We start from the raw sequence: 21,950 nt of genomic DNA, 5'->3' as shown, positions 1-21,950 counted from the left end.
AAAAAACCAGAAAGAAAAAAAGGCTCTCACAGGCAAGCACATGGCAGTTACCTACCAACAAGACTGTGGACAGGCTGCATACCTTCTGAGTGACTCCAACTAGGGTCACCAACCACCAGCAGAGCTAAGATACTGTCTTGCTAGTTACATAAGCAACTATGATGCCTGTAGTCTAAAGGTTAGTATGGTGTACCCCATATATCCCCAGCAGCACCTTCACCCAATTTGCATGTCTAACCTTGCCTTTTGCCTTCTTCCAGAACCCACGCACGGCGCCAGTAACTCCAGCCAGAGACTTCACTCATTTTATTTAACAAATTTATTAAACATCTGTCACATGCCACTCACAAGGCTCAAGAGAATAAATCACTAAGAGTCCTCTTATGAACAAACTATCAAGAGGCAACATGTTACAACACGAGAAAAACTCTAAAACTGGGAACGCAAGATGGAGGAGTTATTCTAACTTGTGGCTGCATAGAGGACTTGATAATTAGAGTTGTGGGGGCATGTCAAGGATGATGACCCAAGATATCATAGGGACGGGAATTTAGGGAAAAAGCACTCCACGGAGACTGAACAGTAAATGCTAAATTATTGGAGCATAAGAAAGATGGACATGGGAGCCCCCACCCCCATTTGCAGAAAGATCCTTTTTACTCGTGGGTACGTGCCCTTTTGCCTCTACGCTTCTTCAATGGCATGCATTTGGCAGGTTGGTCTGATGATGTGGGATCATCAGGACTAGGCTCTGCAGAGGCACTTGGCAGGCTGGGCACATCCTGTGAGACTACCTGACGCCGTTTCCTATGTGATTTAGGGGGTGCCATGCATATAAATCTGTTCCTTCTCTTCTTTCTCCTTTGTTGTGCCAGCAGAGCAGCAGCCTTTCTCTCCTTAGACTCTTGGGCTGTAACATTTTGCTGGAGCTCTGGCTCAAGTTCGGGCATGGGCTCAAGCTCAAGCTCCTGCTCTAGCTCCTGCTCTGGCTCCTGCTCTGGCTCCTGCTCTGGCTCCTGCTCTGGCTCCTGCTCTGGCTCCTGCTCTGGCTCCTGCTCGGGCCCAGCCTCGGGCCCAGCCTCAGGCCCCGGCTCGGGCCCAGCCTCGGGCCCCAATTCGGGCCCGGGCTCAGGATCCCGCTCTGGCTCGAGCTCCGGCCCGGGTTCAGGCTCGGGTTCGGGCCCGGGTTCAGGCTCAGGCCCGGGTTCGGGCCCGGGTTCGGGCCCGGGTTCGGGTTCCAGTGGTGGTTGTTTGGAACTTTTTCCAGGGGCCCCTATTTCACAAACATCATCAGGTGAAGTAGCCCCAAGAGCAATACAATCAATTTCTTTCTCAAGAACAGGCATTTGGCACTCATCACTAGCAACATCTTTTTTCTGCTCAGAACCCTTTAAACTGGGACTGTCATCTTCATCATCGATAACAATTACTTGAGGCTTCTGATCGCTGGAGCCCTTAATGTTAGAAGACTCATCAGAAGAAGACTTGTCAGAAGACTCATCTGAAATTCAAGAGACATCTATAAATATACTCCTTCTATCCAACCCACTCTGTATATACAGACATCAGCAGGTTATTGAGCACAAATTAAACAAACTGGTTGAGTGTTTGGACATTCTGAATCACAGTTAAAAATCATACTTGTAAATTGTTTTCCCTGTATTTTGTGTCCTACTAAGAGTAATGACAGATAAATTAGCAATGAAAGTATTATGTACGCTATGCCCACTTTAAAATCACATTGTCTAAACAACATGAAGTACTTGCTCAGTTGTTCCTAAACACAAACCTGTCTTGTGGTTCACAGCAAAATGTGGGCAATTGCATCAATAAAGTGGTATTTCATTTATATCAAGTTATAAAGTTCTCTAGCTTAAAAAACTTCTTCATTTAGTCCTAATGACCTGGCTGGACTTTTCGTGATTTCTACCTTATACAAATAGTGTAGATAGTAGTTGGCACCTCCCCCAACTCCGGTCTCCACCAAGCTGGAAAGAGGGCTGAGCCATGTCTCTCACCCTCTCCTCTTCCTTGTCATACCCACCTATAAAGGATGGAAGGAAGAGGAAGAGGGAGGAGCAGAGTCTAGGCAAATAAAACCCTAAGGCAGCAGAAGAGTTGCAATTGTGTTAGGAATTGTGTCAAGGTGAGGAACCCAGCCATAGCTGGGCAGTGGTGGCTCATGCCTTTAATCTCAGCACTTGAGAGACAGAGGCAGGTGGATCTCTGAGTTCTAAGCCAACCAGGACTGTTACACAGAGAAACCCTGTCTCAAAAAAAGAAAGAAAGAAAGAAAGAGAGAGAGAGAGAGAGAGAAGGAAGGAAGGAAGAAAGGAAGGGAAAGGAAGAGAGAAGGAAGGAAGGGAAGGGAAGGGAAGGGAAGGGAAGGGAAGGGAAGGGAAGGAAGGAAGGAAGGAAGGAAGGAAGGAAGGAAAGGAAGGAAGGGAAAGGAAGAGAGAAAGAAGTAAGGAAAGGAAGGAAGGAAGGAAGGGAAGGGAAGGAAAGGGAGGAAGGGAAAGGAAGAGAGAAAGAAGGAAAGGAAGGAAGGACGGAAGAAAGAAAGAAAGAAAGAAAGAAAGAAAGAAAGAAAGAAAGGAAGGAAGGAAAGAGAAAAAGAAAGAAAGAAAAAGAGAAGGAACCCAGCCATATTGACATCCAGCACATAATGAAAAAAGAAAGGGTGGCACTGGCCTCAAGGTCATCATAAACTAAGAATGTGCAGTCAGATCCTAAAGCTGCCACACGTGCCAAGGCTTCAGCAGAGATGATACTTGCCTTCACTGCTTATCTCACAGATCTTAGAGCTCTTCTCCTCACAGAGAGAGTCAGAGTCTGAGTCAATCACCACACAGCTAAGTAATAAGGTGGGGAAAAAACAAAAGAAAAATATCAGCATAATATTCTTCCCTTCTGGGCAGTTCCCATATTTTCTACAATAAGCAGGATTACTTGTTAAGTTTTGGTTGTTTCCTACTACACTAACGCTGTTCCCCTTTATTGGAACTACAACCTTTCAATTATTCCAATTACTCTATACACCTTTCCCCTTTTTTACAACCTTCCTAAAGAAGGCGTCTGTCAGAGTAAACAGGGTCTTGTCAGAGTGCAAGTACTCAAAATAGTTTTGGTGGCAGGGAAAAATTCATTGGGAGCTTATCACTCTTCAACTCTGAGATGAATTTGTGTAAGAGAAGAGCGCCAGAGAGCAAAAGTTCCCACTGACCCCTTGTCAACTTGACACAAAGATGTCACTGATAAGATATAACCTTTCCTTTCTTGTTCATCAACAAGATCACACATTAATAAACATTACAATATAAACATTACAAAATTTACAAGTCCCGCAGTATTTAAAATTCCAAACACTTAAAAAAATTTTAGTATCTTTAACATATAGAGTCTCTTAAAATCCAAAGTCTTTGTAAATTTTCAAAATCTCTTTAAAAGTTCAAAGTCTCTCAACTGTGGCCTTCTGTAAAATCAAAACTAAGCACTATCTTACTTCAAGAGGGAAGAACCAGGGCACAGTCACAATCTGAATAAAGCAAAACCAAACTCCAACTGTGTAAAGAATTCAATGTTCAATATCTGGGTTTGAGTCACGATCTTCTTAGCTTCTCCAAAGTATCACTTTTCTGGTTCTACCCACTACAGCCCACACAGATTGTCTCCTAAGATCAGGATGACTCCACTCCACTGCTGTTGTTCTTGGTAGTTGTCCTATGGTACTGGCATCTCCAAAATGCTGAGGTCTCTTGCTGCGATTGGGCTGTACTTTCACCAATAGCCTCTCCTGGGCTCTCTTCAGGGTCTTCAGCCCTGCCACACAGTGCCAACTCTCAGCAGTCTCCATGATACCTTCATGACTTCAAAACCAGTACCACCTGGGTGACTCTTACACTACTACCAGGTTCTGCTGCCAGCACAAGGTACAACCTAGGTCACCTCTGGAGTACCACTTCTGTGTGCTAATTCTGAGAAAAACATTCCCACAGGATTTCACCTCAACGATGGTGTGTTCTTCTTAATCACTACTGATTTCTCAGCTCTAGTTGTCCAGCATCAATTATCCCAGCAAAGCAAAGGTTTTATTTTCTTCACTTTAGTGGTTTTGGTATCTTGATAATCACAACCAATTCTTACACACACATTTTTTTTTTTTTTTTTTTTTTGGTTTTTCGAGACAGGGTTTCTCTGCAACTCTTTTAGAGCCTGTCCTGGACCTAGCTCTTGTAGACCAGGCTGGCCTCGAACTCACAGAGATCCGCCTGCCTCTGCCTCCCGAGTGCTGGGATTAAAGGCGTGCGCCACCACCGCCCGGCTCACACACAGATTCTTAACACAAGATAACAGCCCTAATGAGAGTCATTAAGTGATTTCCAATCTTCCCTCTGGAACTTCAAAAACCACACCTCCATCATCTGCATTTCTCTCAACACTTATCTTCCAAGTTCCCATAGAACATTTCACCAGGCTTTGAACACTCAATGGATTTTCTGGCCCCAAAGTTCCAAAGTACTTTCACAATCGACCCCAAATGACATGGTCAGGTCTGTCATAGAAATGCCCTCTCCTGGCACCAATTTCTGTCTTACTGCTGTGATGAAACACCATAACCAAAGCAACTTGGGGAGGAAATGATTGATTTGGTCTATACTTCCACATCAACGAAAGAAGTCAGGAGCTAATGCAGAGGACATGGAGGAGTGCTGCTTACTGGCTCATCATGGTTTTCTCAGCCTGCTTTTTATAGAACATCCCAACAGCCCAGGGATGGCACCACCCACAATGAGCTGTGCCCTCCCATATCAATCAGCCAAGAAATGTCCTACAGGCTTGCCTGCTGCCCAATCTTATGGAGCTATTTTCTTAGTTGAGGTTCCCCCTCAAATGATTCTAGCCTGTGTCAAGATGACATAAAATTAGCTAGCAAATACTCTTTATCCCAAGATATATTGGAACTCGGAGAAACTCTGCCTCAGCCTTCCAAGGGCTCTGATTATAGCCACAAACCCTCTGCATGATATACTTTTTTAAAAAAATCATCATTGTAGGGGAAGTATATAGTGTGTGTGGGTGTGCATGTGCCACAGAACACAATTGGAGGTTACAAGACAACTTTGTGAAGTCACTTCTCTTCTTTCACCTTTACATGGATTCTGATGATCAAACTCAAGTCATCAGGCTTCTGTGGCAAGTACCTTAACCCAGTGATCCATCTCCTGAACGTGAAACATTTTTATGATGAAAAGCACTCCAAATACTTGTTCCTATATTTTCCTGTATCCATTATAGATACCAAGGCTAATCTATTTCTACTGTACATGATCTCTTAAGCTGCCAAGTTGATGGGCCTTTGCTATCCTATTTACTACTCTAACCTTAAAGAATCTTTCTTCTAGGCTGTGTGGTGGCACATGCTTTCAATCCCAGCACTCAGGAGTCAGAAGCAGGCAGATCTCTGTGAGTTCAAGGTAAGTCTGGTCTACAGAGTAAAGTTCCAGGACAGCCAAGAAACCCTGTCTCAAAAAAAGCAAGTGTGTCTTCTATGGGCTGGAGAGATGGCTCATCAGTTAAGAACACTTGCTCTTTTTAAAAACAGAATTTTCATTTTTTTATGTATATAGATGTTTAGCCTGTAAGTATGGCTAATCCATACAGTGCATTTGGAGTCCAGAAGAGGGCATCAGGTGCTCTGGGACTGGAGGTACAGGCAGTTGTGAGCCATCATGTGGGTGCTGGGAATCAAACCTTGGGCTTCTGGAAGATCAGCCAATGTTCTTAACCACCAAACCATTTCCAGTTCCACACTTGTTGCTCTTGAAGACAACCCTAGTTTGGTTTCCAGCACTCACGTGGTAGCCTATAACTGGTTGTAATTCTGATTCCAGAGGGTCCAACAACCCTCTTCTAGCCTTCATAGGTATAAGGCACACATACATAAAAACAGGCAAATGCTTATACACATAAAGATAACTAAGTATTTTTCTTCTTAGAGTCTTTTTGTTGGGCATGGTGGCACGTCTTTAATCCCAGAATTCAAAAGGCAGAGACAGGTGGATCTCTCTTAGTTTGATGTCAGTCTGGTCTACATAGTGAATTATAGGACAGTCAGAGATACATAGACTGTCTCAAAAAAAATTAAAAACTAAAAGGCTTCTATTAATTTCTTGCACATGGTCATCTTTTGGTTCTCACCTGATTTCTATGCATTCCTTACTTCTTTTCCTATAACTTACTGGGCCAGATCATTGAAAGCTCTAACTGCTAGGTTAAAAACCTTGATTTTTATATGATGAGCTATTTAAATTGGGTATCAATATAATTTCAGTATACTCAGCATATTCACCTAGAGGCAGGATGCAGACTAGATCACAGACAAAACGTCTTTTTGACTGATGGAGACTAAAAAATCATGGTTCAAAGACATTTTGAAAATCAAACTAACTGAGCATGCATTTAATCCTAGCACTTAGGAAGCAGAGGCCACAAGTTCAAAGTCTACCTTATCTATATAGTAAGTTCCAGGTTAGCCAGGGCTACATAGTGAGGCCCTATCTCAAAAAGCCAAAAACTAGCCATGTGTGGTGGTGCATATCTTTAATCCCAGCACTCAGGAGGCAGAGGCAGGCAGATCTCTATGAGTTAAAAGCCAGCCTGGTCTACATAGAGTGTTTCTGGAAAACCAGGACTACACAGTGAGATCAAGTCTCAAATAAGCTAAAACCTATAAATAAATAAAACCAACCAACAGCTAAACAGTTAAAAAATGGCCCAAGACAAGAATCAGATATTTTAAAACTGGTTATAAACTCAAACAACCATCGTGATTCTGTCAGTACCATATAGTGTTTATTCTCAGAGAAAATGAAATGTTTACTCTTAAATTTTCTTACCCAGAATAGTGGGTGCTTCCTATAGATAGATAGATAGATAGATAGATAGATAGATAGATAGATAGATAGATGATAGAAAATAGATAAATAAATGGTCATGTTTCAACAATTCTCCTTACCTGGTGTCTTTCTGTGGCAATTTAGTCACAGCTAAATCAAAGAAAGAAAAAGCATTAGGAAGCATGATAAAAACCTAGTAGTTCATGTCTTCTACTCCTGAAAAACAATTTATAAATTAGAGCTAGTAAAATTTACATTTTTCCAAAACTGGGACATAGGTCAGTGGTAGAACATTTGCCTACTACACCTTGGGCTCTTTGTCCAGCAATGGAAAGTCAAAGAAAGGAAGAAAGGGAGGGAAACAGAAAAAAATAAAAGAATTTATGCCCCCAAGAACCAAAAAGGAGTAAACAAGACATTACCCCCCACCCCACCCCCCCACACACGAAGATCGGCTCTTGACATCAGGGAAATAAACTCAACAACCCAAAGAGAACAAACCTAGAACCAAATCAAGCCAAGTGTCCCAAACCTCATTTCAGTCATCTCTACAAAGATGCTTGATGTGCATTACTGTTGAAAGAGGGGGCTACTTACAATTTTTGCTGCTGCTGCTGTCACTGCTGCTGCTGCTACTGTTGCTGCTGCTGCTGCCACTGCCACTGCTGCTGCTGCCACTGCCACTGCTGCTGCTGCTTGAATCCATGTTAAGAATATAACTGGGGGGGAAAAAGAGGCTTTTAAAGTGAGGGCTAGGGATGCAGAGGCAAGAGGATCTCTGTGAGTTCACAACCAGCCTGGTCTACAAGAGCTAGTTCCAGGACAGGCACTAAAGCTACAGAGAAACCCTGTCTCAAAAAACAAAAACAAAAACAAAAATAAGTAAATAAATACAAAACCCCTGAACCTAATCTGGGGGGGGGGGGGAGGGGAAAAAAAGAAAAGAAAAAAAAATAAAGTGAGGGCTACCAATAACACAGGTCATAGAATATCAAAACTCTCCAATAAATGCTAAAAACAAGCAACTTCTGAAATGCAAGGGCAGAAGATACTTTAAGAGCTTATATGCTCTGGATGTGGTGGCGCATACCTTTAATCTCAGCACTCAGGAGGCAGAGGCAGGCAGATTTTTGAGTTTGAGGCCAGCCTGATCTACAGAGCAAGTTTCAGGACTGGCTCCATAGTTTACTGAGAACCTCTGTCTCAAAAAAAACAAACAAAAACAAAAAAAGCTTACATGTGTCCAGGTTTGTAGTGGTAGCTGCGGGCTGCTTTCCCACCCAGCTCCCAGCCGCCTGGCTAGCTTATGCCCCGAAATAACAACACACAAACTGCATTCACTTAAACACTGCCTGGCCCATTAGTTCCAAACTCTTACTCACATCTTGATTAACCCATATCTAATAAGCTATGTAGCACCACGAGGTGGTGGCTTACCTGGAAGATTCTAGCATACGTCCATCTTGGGCCGGAGCTTCATCGCATCTGACCCAGAGAGGAGAGGCATGTCGATTGACTAACTTCCCTTTTTCCCAGCATTCTGTTCTGTCTACTCCACCCACCTATGTTCTAACCTATTAGGCCAAGCAGTTTATTAATTAACCAATGAAATCATCAGATAGAAGACACACCTACATCACAGGTTAGCTTCAATAGCAAAATAACAATCTATTACATTAGATACCAAAGTGGCTTTAAATCCCATGTAATATAGAACAAGACCTTGAAGTTTTTATCCTCCTGCCTCCTCCCTCTTGAGGACTGGGATTATAGTAGTATGCCTGCCATGCTCAAGTTTATGCAATGCTGGTGACTGAACCCAGAGTTTCATGCATGTTAAGGTAAATACTCTACCAACTGAACTAGATCACAGCCCCTACATGCACTTCTTTTTAAAAAGATTTTTTTAATTGTATCTGTCTGTCTATGTGACTATACGTGCCTGTAGTGACCAAAGATATTAGAACCCTCTAGAGCTAGAGTTACAGGTGGTTGTGAGCCACCCAACATGAGTTCTGGCAACCAAATTTGGGATCCTTTAAAGAGCAACAGGCACTTCTAACTGCCACAACATCCTTCTCAAGTCCCTAAATGTATGTATAACTGCCATCAAATGTAAGATGTGCAAATTTCAGAAATATGGAGAAGTTTCAGAACTGAACGGTGAGATAGCTTGATTCAGACCTCTCCAACTATGTTAATAACAGTCTGCTGTAAGCCAGCTCACCTAGACTTTCACAAGACAGGCTCTTGAGCAGTAGTTATAAAAGAACTGTTTCTTTCATAGGGCTACTGTAAAAAGTAAACCAGAAAATGGCTGTCCTCTCTCTTCTCTACCCCTATGATACCATCACATTTTCTTAATCACAATTCACTGTAAATGCTTATATACGTATAAATCTGCTACCCTAAACGGGAAGCAACATAATTAGGAAGTATTATGTGTTTACTTTTGGTCACTACAAAGTCAGAATAACTGATGCATGAATATCAAGGAGTGGTTCTAAAATCAGGTGGCTCATGTATATAGTCTCAACACTTGGGAGGCTTAAGGAGGAGACTGTCACAAGTTCCAAGTTCCAGCCCAGTCATAGCCATCAGAGAGTTCCAGGTCATTTTTAGTTATGGAGAAGGAATATTGTCACAAGTTCCAGGCCAGCCTTTAGCTATGGAATGAGACTCAAAGAAAAAAAAAACTTAAAACTTTTTTTTTAAAGTGATTAAAAAATTTTAAAGTCTAAAAAGAAAAATAAAAGTGATCCCCCCCTTTTTATTTGTGATCTTCTAATCTTCATCACAAAACCTCAAGGTTTGAAAGGTTGCTTTCAAGGTTTTTAAATTTTTATTTATGTCTCTGTTTGCCTATGCCACAGTTGTACTGCTGCCCACAAAGGCCAAAAGAGCAGGTTGGATTCCCTGGGGCTGGAGTTAAAGTGGTTATGAGCTACCCAATTCTGGGAATGTAACTCTAGAAAAGTAGCAAGTGCCCTTAGCCACTGAACCATCTCTCTATCCCTGAAAGAATCTTTGCCTACTAGATTCTGCTGAGTACTCATTTTCTCCAGGTGAATCTTTGCACTTCTCACTTCAAAAACCCAGATCATCAATCCTTCATCAAATGCTGGAGGTATGCCTGGTGTGGTAGCACACACCTTTCATCTTAGCACTCAGGAAGCTGAGCCAAGAACTCAGTTGAGGTCAGTGTAATCTAAGTACTAAGTTCCAAGATAGCCAGGCTATACAGAGACCATCACAAAAAATAGAAGAAGTTGAACCTATCCCAGCACTCAGGCAGAAGCAGGCAAATTTCTCTTAAGTTTGAGGTCAGTGTAGCCTACAAAGTGAGTTCCAGGCCAGCCAGTGAGACCCTGTCCCAAAAATACAAACACACACAAAAATCCCAGGGTTTCTCTGTAGCTTTTTGGAGGCTGACCCCTGGAACTTGCTCTATAGACCAGGCTGGCCTCAAACTCACAGAGATCCACCTGATTCTGCCTCCCAAATGCTGAGATTAAAGGCATGCACCATCACAGCCCAACATAAATACAAATTTTTTAAAATAAAAAAGAAATGAGATAAAATAGCTTTTTGAGTTTAAGAAAAAGTACCAGTAGTGGAATTGCTGAAGAAGATTGTGAATATTTAAAGTGGGGTATGGTGGCCCTCATCATTAATCCTAGAAATGACGCAAAGGCAGGTAGATATCTGTGTTGAGGCCTGAGAGTTCCGGACCATCCAGCACTACATAGTGAGATCCTTTACCAAAAATTGGGTAGAGGTATGAGTATTTAAGATACTGGAACTGCTGGACTATCCTCTAAAAAGCTCAGTTTATATTCCACTCAATTCTATGGCTATAGACTGCACGATGAGACTCTTAAGCCTAACCTGGGCTACAGAGTTGAAATTCTCCAAAACAAAATTCCCCAAATTATTGATTTTAAAAGTTTTTGTATTTTAGGAAAATAGCCTATTATAATATATAATACAAAATTCACCTATCTTTAAATTTCTCTTTTAAGACAAGGTCTCGCACAAGTTCCAGGCTGGCCTGAACTCCCTGTGTAAGTCAGACTGGCTTCAACTACTTTAACAAGCTTCCCATCAACATAGCCTTCCCAGTGCTATTAATTACACCATACCCATTTCCTTAAAGTTTTAGGGTTTTTGTTGTTTGTTTCTTAATATCTGTGTGAAACTTATTTTGGTATAAGGAGTGAATCAGGTAAGAATTGCAACTTTGACAACTTCATACACAGAAATTAATGCACTTAGACCACATTCCCTCTATTATCCTCTTATCTCCTTCCTCCTCACACAGAATCCATTCTTTCCCTCTCCTACCTCCACATCTTTTGGGGGCACTGTATTTCGTTAGGGTTACTTGAAAGAGCATGAGTGTACTTCAAGTTAGCAGTACTAACTCCCCAATTCCAACTTTGGGTTGCTTTATTTTTCTAACGCTAGTGATTAAACCTAGGGCCTTGAATATGTTCTAATTGTTTTTTTCCCCAGTTCGTAGACTATCAAACTGCCTGCTGACTTATCTACTGCCTCCACTCCTTTCAAATATCATTTTCACCATGAACTAAACTTTCTTTGTATTTTATCTATTTCCCACCACTCTGCTCTGTACCTCCCTCCATATTTTACCCCCACAGATTGACATACTGCAGTATTTCAAGTAAGAGGGAATGCTGAAAAGACATAGCTATTTTAAGTACCTCTGTGATCATGATGAAAATCATTTTGCCTGGGTCTCTTATCTCTGGGGGCAGCACTATCAACAATGGAGTGAAAAATCATACAACATTAGATATGAATTTCAGAGTGACTTTGCAATAATGTGTTTGTATGAGCCACGTAGTGGTGGCCCACACCTTTAATCCCAGCACTAAGGAAGGATAGGCAGATCTCTGTGAGTTCAGGGCCAGCCTGATCTATAAGAGCTAGTTCCAGGACAGGCTCCAAAGCCAGAGAAAGCCGGTCTCAAAAAATAAAAAAATAATAAAATAAAAGCAAAAAACTGTTGTATGCTTCACAGAATTATGAGTTTCTGACCACTGACAAAGATATGTAAAAATCTGAAATTATAAAACCCAAGATTCTTATTTCTTTACAATTTTAAGGCTAATCAAGTCCAGGAAAGTGAAATGGCCCAGCAGTAAATGGTGCTTACCACGAAATTTAACAACCTGAATTTAATCCTAGGGGCCTACATAGTAGAAGAAAATGAACTCCTGTAAGTTGTCTATCTTCTGCTCTCCATACGTCCACCATAGCACATGCATGTCTACACAAAAATAAATAAATGCAAGTTTTTAAGATTAACTGAGTGGTTCGGTGGTAGCACACACCTTTAATTTCACCACTGGGAGGCAGAGGCAGGAGGATCTCTCTGAGTTAAAGGCCAGTCTGATCTGCAGAATGAGTTCTGGCACAGCCAGGGCTAGCAGTGAAACCCTGCGTCAAACAAAAACTAAAATAAAAATTAAAAATATTGAGATAGTAGGGTATGGTGACTCAAACCTGCAACCTCAGTACTCAGGAAAAAAAAGGCAGAAAGATCCCAAGTTCAAGGTCAGCCTAATCTACAAAGCAAATTCCAGGACAGCCAGGGTTACACAGAGAAATCTTGTCTTGAAATAACAAAACAAGACAAAAAAACACAAACAAAACCCTACACAGCCCCTCCCCCCCCAAAAGCCAGGGCAGGCACACAGCCTGGTCTATACTGTTGAGTTTCAGGACATACAAGGGCTACAGAGAGGCCTTGCCTCCAAAAACAATAAATAATTCAGAAGGCAGAAGCAGGCCAATCTCTGGCCTGGTCTACAGAGTAAGTTTCAATGAAACCCTGAACTACACAGAAAAGCCTTACCTAGAAAAAAAAATTTAAAAATAAATTTAAAAAGCCAAAAGCATTTAGTAGTTAGCCCCTTAATCTACTTCAAGTGCCACTTTAATGAGGTATAAAGAGGAAGACAAACCTCAATTTAACCTAGTTTTACTTCAATACGGGTCGTCTTTAATTATTAATTGCTCAACCCCTAGTCTCTCATAAGCTGCTGTCAAGGCCTCTCATTCGCAGGGTCAGAACTCGGCGTCTCTGGCTGCGAGGCTTCCTAGTCCTCACTAGGGTCTGGTCCTGTGGAGTGAGCCACACCAGATCACAGGAGGCCACAGGGTCGCTCCCGCTCCCACCTGCCCCTCCCACCCAGGCCAGTCGCTTCCGCGCCCCCCCCCAAATCAGTCGCTCTGTTCCCCGCTATTCGCCCCTTCCCACCCACTCCCTCAGGGGAGTCCCATCCCCGCCATCCACTCCCACTCCCCTCTCCCGGTGTTGCGCCCTCTCTGGGCCGCCGCCCGCCCGCCAGCCCTGACCCCACTACCCCCTCCCCTCGCAGGAAACGCGCCGCCTGCAGCCCCCACCCCTGCTTTGGTGCCGCCAGTCCCCGTGCCTCACCAGCCAGCCCCGCCCCCGATCCCCCAACCCATTGCAGCGATGGGCTTTGGTCCCTCCAACCCCGCCCCCGTACCTTACCAGCCAGTCCCGCCCCCGCTCCCCCTCCCCTTGCAGGGTTCGGCTTTGGTCCCTCCAGCCCCGCCCCCGTGCCTTACCAGCCAGCCCCGCCCCCGCTCCCCCTCCCCTTGCAGCGATCGGCTTTGGTCCCTCCAGCCCCGCCCCCGTGCCTTACCAGCCAGCCCCGCCCCCGCTCCCCCTCTCCTTGCAGCGATCGGCTTTAGTCCCTCCAGCCCCGCCCCCGCTTCCCCCTACCCTGGCAGCGATCCTGCTTTGGTCCCTCCAGCCCCCCCCCCCTGCCCCTCTCTTGCAGAGCTCTGTTCCCTCCAGCCCCACCCCCTTGCAGTCCCAGGAGGCACGCGCCCTCAGCCCTAACTCTGCTCCTGCTGACCCAAACCCTGCTCCGTTCCCACCAGCCAGTCCAGTCCTCCCCCACCCCCCACCCCCGCTTTCCAATGCCAGTGCCCTTGCCCCCTCCCCCAACCCGCTCTAGTTCCCCGCCCATAAATCGACCACGCCTCGCTCGGCCCGGGTACCCTCCGCAACTATTGGACCCTGTCCTGTCCCCACTCAGGTCCGCCAGCTGACTCCCCCCAGCTCCAGTGCTGTCCCTTTAGTCCCCTCCCACTCCCGCCAGCAGCTTCTGCCACTCAATGTCCCCCCACTAGGCTTCCGCAGCTTCCTATTGGCTGCGCAGCCAGGGGTTCTATCAGGCTCCTCCCCCAACCCGCACACGGGCCTGTTTTTTGAAAAATTCTAGAAACATAATAGCTTCCCATTGGCTGGGCAGCCAGGGGTTCTCAGGCTCCTCCCCCAACTCACCCGATGGCCTGCCTAAGTTTTGTGGAAAAGCCTAGAAACACGATAGCTTCCCATTGGCTGAGCAGCCAGAGGCTCTCAGGCTCCTCCCCCTAACCCACCCAATGGCCTGCCTAGTATTTGTGGAAAATTCTAGAAACACAATAGCTTCCCATTGGCTGAGCAGCCAGGGGCTCTCTCAGGCTCCTCCCCCTAACCCACCCAATGGCCTGCCTAGTATTTGTGGAAAATTCTAGAAACACAATAGCTTCCCATTGGCTGAGCAGCCAGGGGCTCTCTCAGGCTCCTCCCCCAACCCACCCACCAGCCAGCCTAAGTATTGTGGAAAATTCCAGAAACAGAATTGGCGCTCTTCTAGTTCTAGAAGCTTCCAAAGAGACTTCTTTGACCCCTCCATCTCTTCCCTACCTGCTAGGCCACCTGTCCACTGCCCATGGTCCTCAAACCTCTCCCCTCAACTAACTAGTTCCCCAGCAGAGCAACACCCCCCTACCAACTTGGGACACCTCCAAGTGGGTGTGCGGCCATAACACTATGTGTAGAGAGCTGCGCCATTTCTACCACAGCATAAAAACTCTAGGCCTATGCCGCTGTTGTCCCACCTGTCCCAGACCCGACCTCCTACTACCTGAAACGGCCACCAAGGCACCTGTTTGGAGCCAGAACTGCCCTCTTCCCACTACTCACTTGTCCCTCCATCCTCCCACTCTGAGACCTTCTCCTCAAATCCCCTCAGAGGTTTCGGTCGAGGTATCTGCACCACACCCCCACCGCCATGCCGGTAACCGCTTTAATGGGCGGGGCCGGTAACCGCTTTGGTAACCGCTTTAACGGGCCGGGGGACCGGAGGTCCTTTATGGCAGTGCCAGGGATGGTCGGTGACCACCTCAGCTACATTACCACCCACTCGACCCCTCTGCCCTTTTTCTGAGTGGAAAGGGTCTAAAGGAACCTCAGTTCCACAGTTCCCGTGTTCACACACAGAAGCCGAGGTGAACTGCCGCGGTGGTGCTTTTAACATCCACCACACTAAATAAAGCCGCTGCCCGACCTAGGCAGCCTTCTCCGTACCTGCTCCAACGGTGTCTGGCACACCTCACAGCAGACCCTCAAAGCAATGGCCCGGTCCTGAGTGGATGAAATGGCCAATGGCCGCCGGCACCAATGGCGCCGGCGCTCCGGCGCTCGGGCGCTCCCGTTCTGGCTCCCGCTGCTGCTGCTCCTGCTCCTCTGGCGCGTTTGTAACGGCCGCCCAGACACAGTGCCTTTTATAAGGCACAACCCTCCCCCACAGGAACTGACGTTTTCCCGCCTTCCTGTGCCCACCTATCACAGCTCATCGTAGAGCAAATTTGCATGTTACTATGGAATTCCGGCACACCAGCTTCCGGAATCCGGTACTCCGTCCGAGATAGCGCTTGTAGAGATAGCACAGCACTTGTCATATAAGTACACAGCACTCGTCATATAAGCACACTATCTATTCTCAAACAATTCCCCCCCCCACCACCACTCCAGCCCCCATTTTGTTTTTGCGATCTGGTCTATGTAGTACAGGCTAGAGTGCTGAAATTACAAATGTATAGCTACCATGCCTGGCTTCTAATAACTTTCTGAGTGCTAAGAAAAACCAAAATTAATTCTTTAAAAAGTGAGAATTTGAAGGCTGGTTCTACTTACCTTGCTTAAATTGCCGAAAAAAATTTTTTTGGTTGTTTGAGACAAGGTTTCTCTGTATAGTCCCAGCTGCACCCGAACTCGCTGCCCTCTAACTCACTGCCTCCACCTCCTGAATGCTAGGATTAAATGTGCCACCACTACCGGGCTGCCCAAATCTTTTAAACATTTGTCTACCTGGTTGGTCCTCCAACTACTCTGAGCACTGGCTGGCAGAAAGGACCATCTATTTCCCTCAATAAAAGCAAGAGGGAGCAACGCAAAAACATCTAGCAACAGAGAACTGTGGTGCTGGCATCCAGAATTGTCAGACCCTGAAGAAAAAAAAATGGAGTACGGTTACTTTAAGCTTTTTGGTACCCATTCAAAACACAACAAGAAAAACAACTGCTCCAAAGCTACACAGAGAAACCCTATCCTGAAAAAATAAAAATAAATAAAATAAATAAGCAAATAAACAAACAAAAAACAAAAAGTGCACCAAGGGGCCAGGTACAGTGGTGCACACCTTTAAGCCCAGCCCATGGGAAGCAGAGGCAGGCAGATCTCTGCTGAGTTCGAAGACAGCCTGGTCTACAGAGTGAGGTCCAGAACAGCCATATAGTGATACTGTGTCCTGAAAAGGGCTGGAGAGATGGTTGCTTCAGTGGTTAAGAGCACTATTCTTGCAGAGAATCTGGGTTTAATTCCTAGCACCCGTACAGCGGCTCACAACCACCCAAAACTCCAATTCCAGAGAATTTAAGGCCCTCTTCTGACCTTATCAGGCACCAGTGCACACATATGGTACACTGACATACATGCAAACAAAACCTCATACATGTAAAATAAATTATAAATATAAAAAATTAAAATCTTAAAAAAAATGTGTACATAAGCCTCCTAGACATTGGCTTGCCACACCCTCGTTGCAGCTACTCAGGAAGTGAGACTGAAGAACCCCTTGGGGAACCCAGGAGCGTACCTAAACAACAAAGGGAAACTATTGTCTCTAAATAATTAAAAATTCAACATTAGAGCCCAGGAAGATTGTTCAGTAAGCAAAATGCATGCTGGACCAGCATGAACATAGAGCACAGGTGTCTCTTTAATCTCAGTGCTTGGAGATAGGGCCAGGTAGGTAAGGGATGGAAGATGGAAATAGTGAACTAGAAATAAGATGGAGCATTCCAGAGAGAGAAACAACTGACATCCACACAGAAACAAACATATACTACACACCCAAATTTTTAAAAATAAAAATATAGGGCTGGAGAGATGGCTTAACTGCTAAGAGCACTCACTGGCTGCTCTTCCAGAGGACCCAGGTTCAATTCCCAGCACTGGCATGGCTGCATGCAACCATCTGTAACTCCAATTCCAGGAGATTCAACACCCTCTTCTGGGCTCTGTCTCCTCACGAACATGCAGGCTTATGGACATGCAAGCAAAGTACCCATATAACACCTAAAAAGAAATATTAAAAGGCAGTATCAATACTCTCATTTTAAGAGGCTAAACAACTAGAAAGTAGCAAAGCTAGAACTCAATTGTAACACCTCTAGTTAGTTCCAAAGTGCACAATAGATAGATAGATGGATGGATGGATAGATAGATAGATAGATAGATAGATAGATAGATAGATAGATAGATAGATAGACAGACAGACAGATAGACAGACACTAAGTAGATGAGTAAATGAATAAGCAAACAAGCAGGCTCCTTGAACTGAAAAACAGAGTAATACTAACTCTCCTCCATAAAAATGAAGATTGCTTGACGATGTGGATTAGAAGTATAGACCAAGAATCTAAACAATAGGTATAAGAAACATAAGCCAAGAGTGTCAGTACACGCTATACTCCCAGCACTTGAAAGGGAGAGGAGAGGTTCAAGGCCAGCCTGAGAAATGTTGTGAAACTACCTCAACAACAAAAAGCTTCAAATAAAAGTTAGGATTCAAATTAAACCTTCAAACAATTCAGCCAGGTACAAAGACACATACCTGTAATTCCATATCAGGAAGCTGAGGCAAAAGGATAAATGTGAAGAAAAATTTGAAGCCAGTCCGTATTTAGTGATATCTTGTCAAATACAAAATATCAGTAGGACGAGGAGGCACATGTTTATAATCTCTTTAACATCAGCACCCGGGAAGCAAAAGCAGGAGAACCTGAAGTTCAAGGCCAGTCTTGGCTACACAAAATCCTCTCTAAAACTGCAAAAGAAGTTAAAATTCAGGCTGCTCAGCAATTACACAAATTTAGTCTGTTCAAGGAATTTAGACTGAATGCAGGAGCCACCGAAGAAGAGATAAATGAAGCAATCTTAACGATGAGGGTGAAAGACAGACTTACGACTAGTTGACTTCATCCCACACTACAGAGTGGTGAGGCCAACCTTTTTCCCATACCATCTTTTTTGTTTGAGACAGGGCTTCACTGGATAGCCTGGGATGCCCTTGAATCTCTAGTGCCTACCAGTTCTGTCTCAGCCTACCAGTGCTAGGATTTACAGCTCTGAGTCAGAACACACACTCCAATACTATTAATCATTATGACCCAAAGTACCCAGATTCCAACAAACATAAGTCTCATTAGGGCTTTGGAGGTACAATAAAATTGTTAAGTAAATTATATGAAAATTTACTTAATATTATTTGAACATTTAAAGTATCTTATGTGTATGGGTTATGCCTGCATGTATGTCTATGCACCATGTTAATATATATGTTTTTAAGTGTTTTGCCTGTATGTATATCCATCTGTGCATCACATGCATACCTGGTACCCAAGGATGCCAAAAGAGGGTATCGGATCCCCTGGAACAGAGAGTTACAGATTACCAAGTAGGTGTTGAGAATCAAACATGAAGCCTCTGAAAGTGCACCCAGAATTCTCAACTACTGAGACATCTCCAACCCCAAACATTTCCCTTTTATCTCTGAAAAAACTAGAAGCCCAACTTGTGACTGAGTTCAACCATTGTCCAGAGTAAAGGGGGAAAAAAACTGTAAATACCATATTAAGAAATGAGATTATATGGGCTGTACCTGTAGCTCAGTTATTTATGTACTTGTTTGACATGCATAGGGAACTCTGCTCAGTCCCCAGAATGGAATGTAAACAAAGAATGACCCACAAAAGCGTATATGGATATTTGGGGCTCTGCTGATCCCTTAAAGAATTATTTAGTATCTCCAATCCTCCCATCAGACTTGGCAAAGAAAACAAAGTTAATTCTTAACATCATACATAAAGTAAGGAAATACTAGCCGGGCGGTGGTGGCGCATGCCTTTAATCCCAGCACTTGGGAGGCAGAGGCAGGCGGATCTCTGTGAGTTCGAGACCAGCCTCGAAAAACCAAAAAAAAAAAAAAAAAAAAAAAAGGAAATACTTCCTGGTCATGCTGTTTTGAGCTATTCAAGCATAGGTTTCACCAGTAATACTTAACATAATGAGACAAAATACACCAAGCCACATTAAGGGGAAATCATCCATTTATTGTTTAAAGATCGCAAGACAACATCTGAATTTCTGGAGCACAATTTAAATGCTTTACTTTTTCAATAAAGCAGAGTATAATAGAAAAAAACAAATTAGTTTCCAGTAATATCTACAACTATCAGAAGAATTAAGTCTTCCACAGACATGTTACCTGGAAATAAAAGCCTGTTACAATATGCAAAAGCTTCAACCAGAGCAGCTACTTTTCGTGCCAGAAAAAGTTCATCCCTATAGGAGGAATGATGTGCTGTGTAGAATGGCCACAGATCACAGCCTTAGCGGCACTGGACGTCTATCACCCAATCCCACATTTAGCAGTTCAGTGGATTTTGAAAGTCAGTTTACCTGTAACCATGCTGGCAACCTTTAACTGATATTTATTCAGTTAAAAAATAAATTAAGAAATCCCTTAACTGTTTTCCTTGATTTACATTACTAAAGGTACACAGTTCATTACAATGTAATTCTGCTTCAGAATTACACGAGACTCCTTGCTTAGGTTTTAACTAGCAGTAAAAATCACAAATTCAAGTTCTTAATTAACAACAACTTGTCAGCTAAGGTACATTCAGGCAACAGCTGCAACTACAGAATAGGTGCACTGCCTAGGTGCTTTGGAAAGACATAATCTAGAGCGCTAACAGACAAAACTGGTCGGTGGCTGGAGTCTGAGTGCAGGGGAGCAGCACACAGTCCTGTGGCCGCCTGTTTGTTTAAGCCTCAAGCCCTCTACCCTTTTATTAAAATGCAACTGTCCTTTTATCACCAAGAACTCAAGCTCCAGGAAGGCAAATGAATGTCTAACTTGTCCTCTAAACCAAGTAGTGACACAAATTCACTACTATCAAGGCTGAATCCACAAACTTAAGAGACTAAGAAGATATACACTAACAGTCTGAAAAATAACTGCTTGTATAGAGATGGTCCTTTCAGAGCTTTTACCTTGAAATCTGTCAGTGAACAGTATTTAATATACAGAAATAACTGCAACTTACTAATCAAATATTTGAATACTTATACTTACCTGGAATTTCATTTCTGCTGAAAGAAATAGGAAGAACAGGACTCACTTTAAAAACAAACAAACTTTAGAAAGGAAAGTAAAAATCTCATCACACACTAACACTTTTGGAAGCAGCATAGGAGGGGCAGTCAAGGGCTTAAACACTGGTGAAATAGCTAAAAATTAAGCAAAAAAATCTACATTATTATCAATAACAGTACCACAACTGTGCCCTTCATGATTAATATTCACTCCTTAAGAATTTTCATTTGGCACCAGATGGCGTGTTTAAGAGAAACACTCTGGGATGTTTGAAACAAGACTTAGTTTTGTTAGCAGTCACAGGAGAATTTAAAGGAAGTAGAGAAAAGAAATGGGAAAGAGGCTGAAAAAATCCTAAGTCACTGTCTAAATCAACAAAGCACTGACAGTATCAAGCATTAGGTCAGACACTAAAACGACTGATATAGGCTCAAGTGGTTTATAAAACCTATAAAAAGACTACACCAGCACGGTCCCTGTCACCCTGTCAGAGTTCAGACACTAAAACAGGAAGCAACATTTTAGTTTAAAACCTTATCTCAGAAGAATCAAGATCACTTCACATAAGTAAAAATACCTGAAAGCAAACATTTTTAAAAGCTCCAATACCCAAAATATAAAGAAAAAAAGGATCAGAAGACTCAATCAATCCATGGAATCACAAAATGGCTGGTCAATCTCTATCTCCCTCCACATTAAGCATCCCATGGAAGACCAAGGGAGACCAGACCTTCCAGACCTTTGCACCACCTGCTTGCTGCAAAACTCTACAGAAGATTCCTTGTGGAGTAGCAGTGTCTTATCTCTTGTATCTCCCTATCATGCAGGAAGCGAGTCTGGCTGTGCTATTCTATTATCGTTATATACCCATCTGCAACAAAGTACTGTACAGATAAGCACAAAGCATGTTATCTAGTTCCCTTTCCCCCAGGAGGTTGAGGCTCAGGTATAGGGGTAATTCTCCTGTGCGCAGTCTTTTATTCAGGCCGACTCAGTGACTTCAACAGGCTTAATCATGTGGTCAGGTTTGTTGCCGGCTGCATAATGCTCCCACATCTGCAGATAGAGCCGCTCTAATTCCATTGTGTACTGTTTGGTGTTGAACAGAGGACTAGATATTCTCTGTTTCCAGACTTTGCCACGAACTTTCTTCAGGCTAGGTAATAAAAACAAAGAGAACCTATTTTACAAATCAGAACAAAAACTCAGAACTAGACTCTATAAATAGCCATTTTTGTGGCATAATAATATAAAAAAAATAATTTTTTTCTGCTTTGCCTGGCAACTTAACACACATCTCTGGGAAGAGGGAACCTCAAGTATTCATAAGAATGGTCTATGGACATGTCTGTAGGTCATTTTCTTGATTCTTGATTAATGAGCCAGGCCAATATGGCCAGTACCACCTCTAGCAAACTAGCGGGGATCAAGCCAATAAGCAGTGTTTCTCCATTTCTACACTTCAATTCTTGCTTTCAGGTTCTTGTCATGGCATCCATTCATG

General features: G+C 43.6%; 2 protein-coding genes across 5 annotated transcripts in view; both read right to left on the bottom strand.

Moving 5' to 3' along the window:
- Window positions 1-301: 301 nt before the first annotated feature.
- On the bottom strand, window positions 302-20,437 carry LOC119804288 (pinin-like). Its single transcript, XM_042054323.1, has 7 exons — window positions 20,426-20,437; window positions 18,678-18,715; window positions 7,494-7,615; window positions 7,016-7,046; window positions 3,646-3,866; window positions 2,776-3,003; window positions 302-1,501 (listed from the first exon to the last, which is right to left on the bottom strand). Exons 1-7 carry the CDS (start codon window positions 20,435-20,437, stop codon window positions 657-659), a joined length of 1,497 nt encoding a protein of 498 aa, XP_041910257.1. The 3' UTR covers window positions 302-656.
- The window catches only part of Ogt (O-linked N-acetylglucosamine (GlcNAc) transferase), a 43,516-nt gene continuing 40,942 nt past the window's right edge, over window positions 19,377-21,950 (bottom strand). For all 4 annotated transcript variants that reach the window (XM_038315976.2, XM_038315979.2, XM_038315977.1 and 1 more), the window contains one exon: window positions 19,377-21,602. In XM_038315976.2, coding sequence (XP_038171904.1) covers window positions 21,428-21,602 — 175 coding nt within the window. In that variant the 3' untranslated portion in view covers window positions 19,377-21,427. The remainder of the gene's footprint in view (window positions 21,603-21,950) is intronic.

This window comes from Arvicola amphibius, chromosome X (assembly GCF_903992535.2).
Source record: "Arvicola amphibius chromosome X, mArvAmp1.2, whole genome shotgun sequence".
Taxonomy (NCBI): Eukaryota; Metazoa; Chordata; class Mammalia; order Rodentia; family Cricetidae; genus Arvicola; species Arvicola amphibius.
The sequence above is the reverse complement of the archived record's forward strand: the minus strand, read 5'-3'. Positions and strand labels throughout refer to the sequence as shown.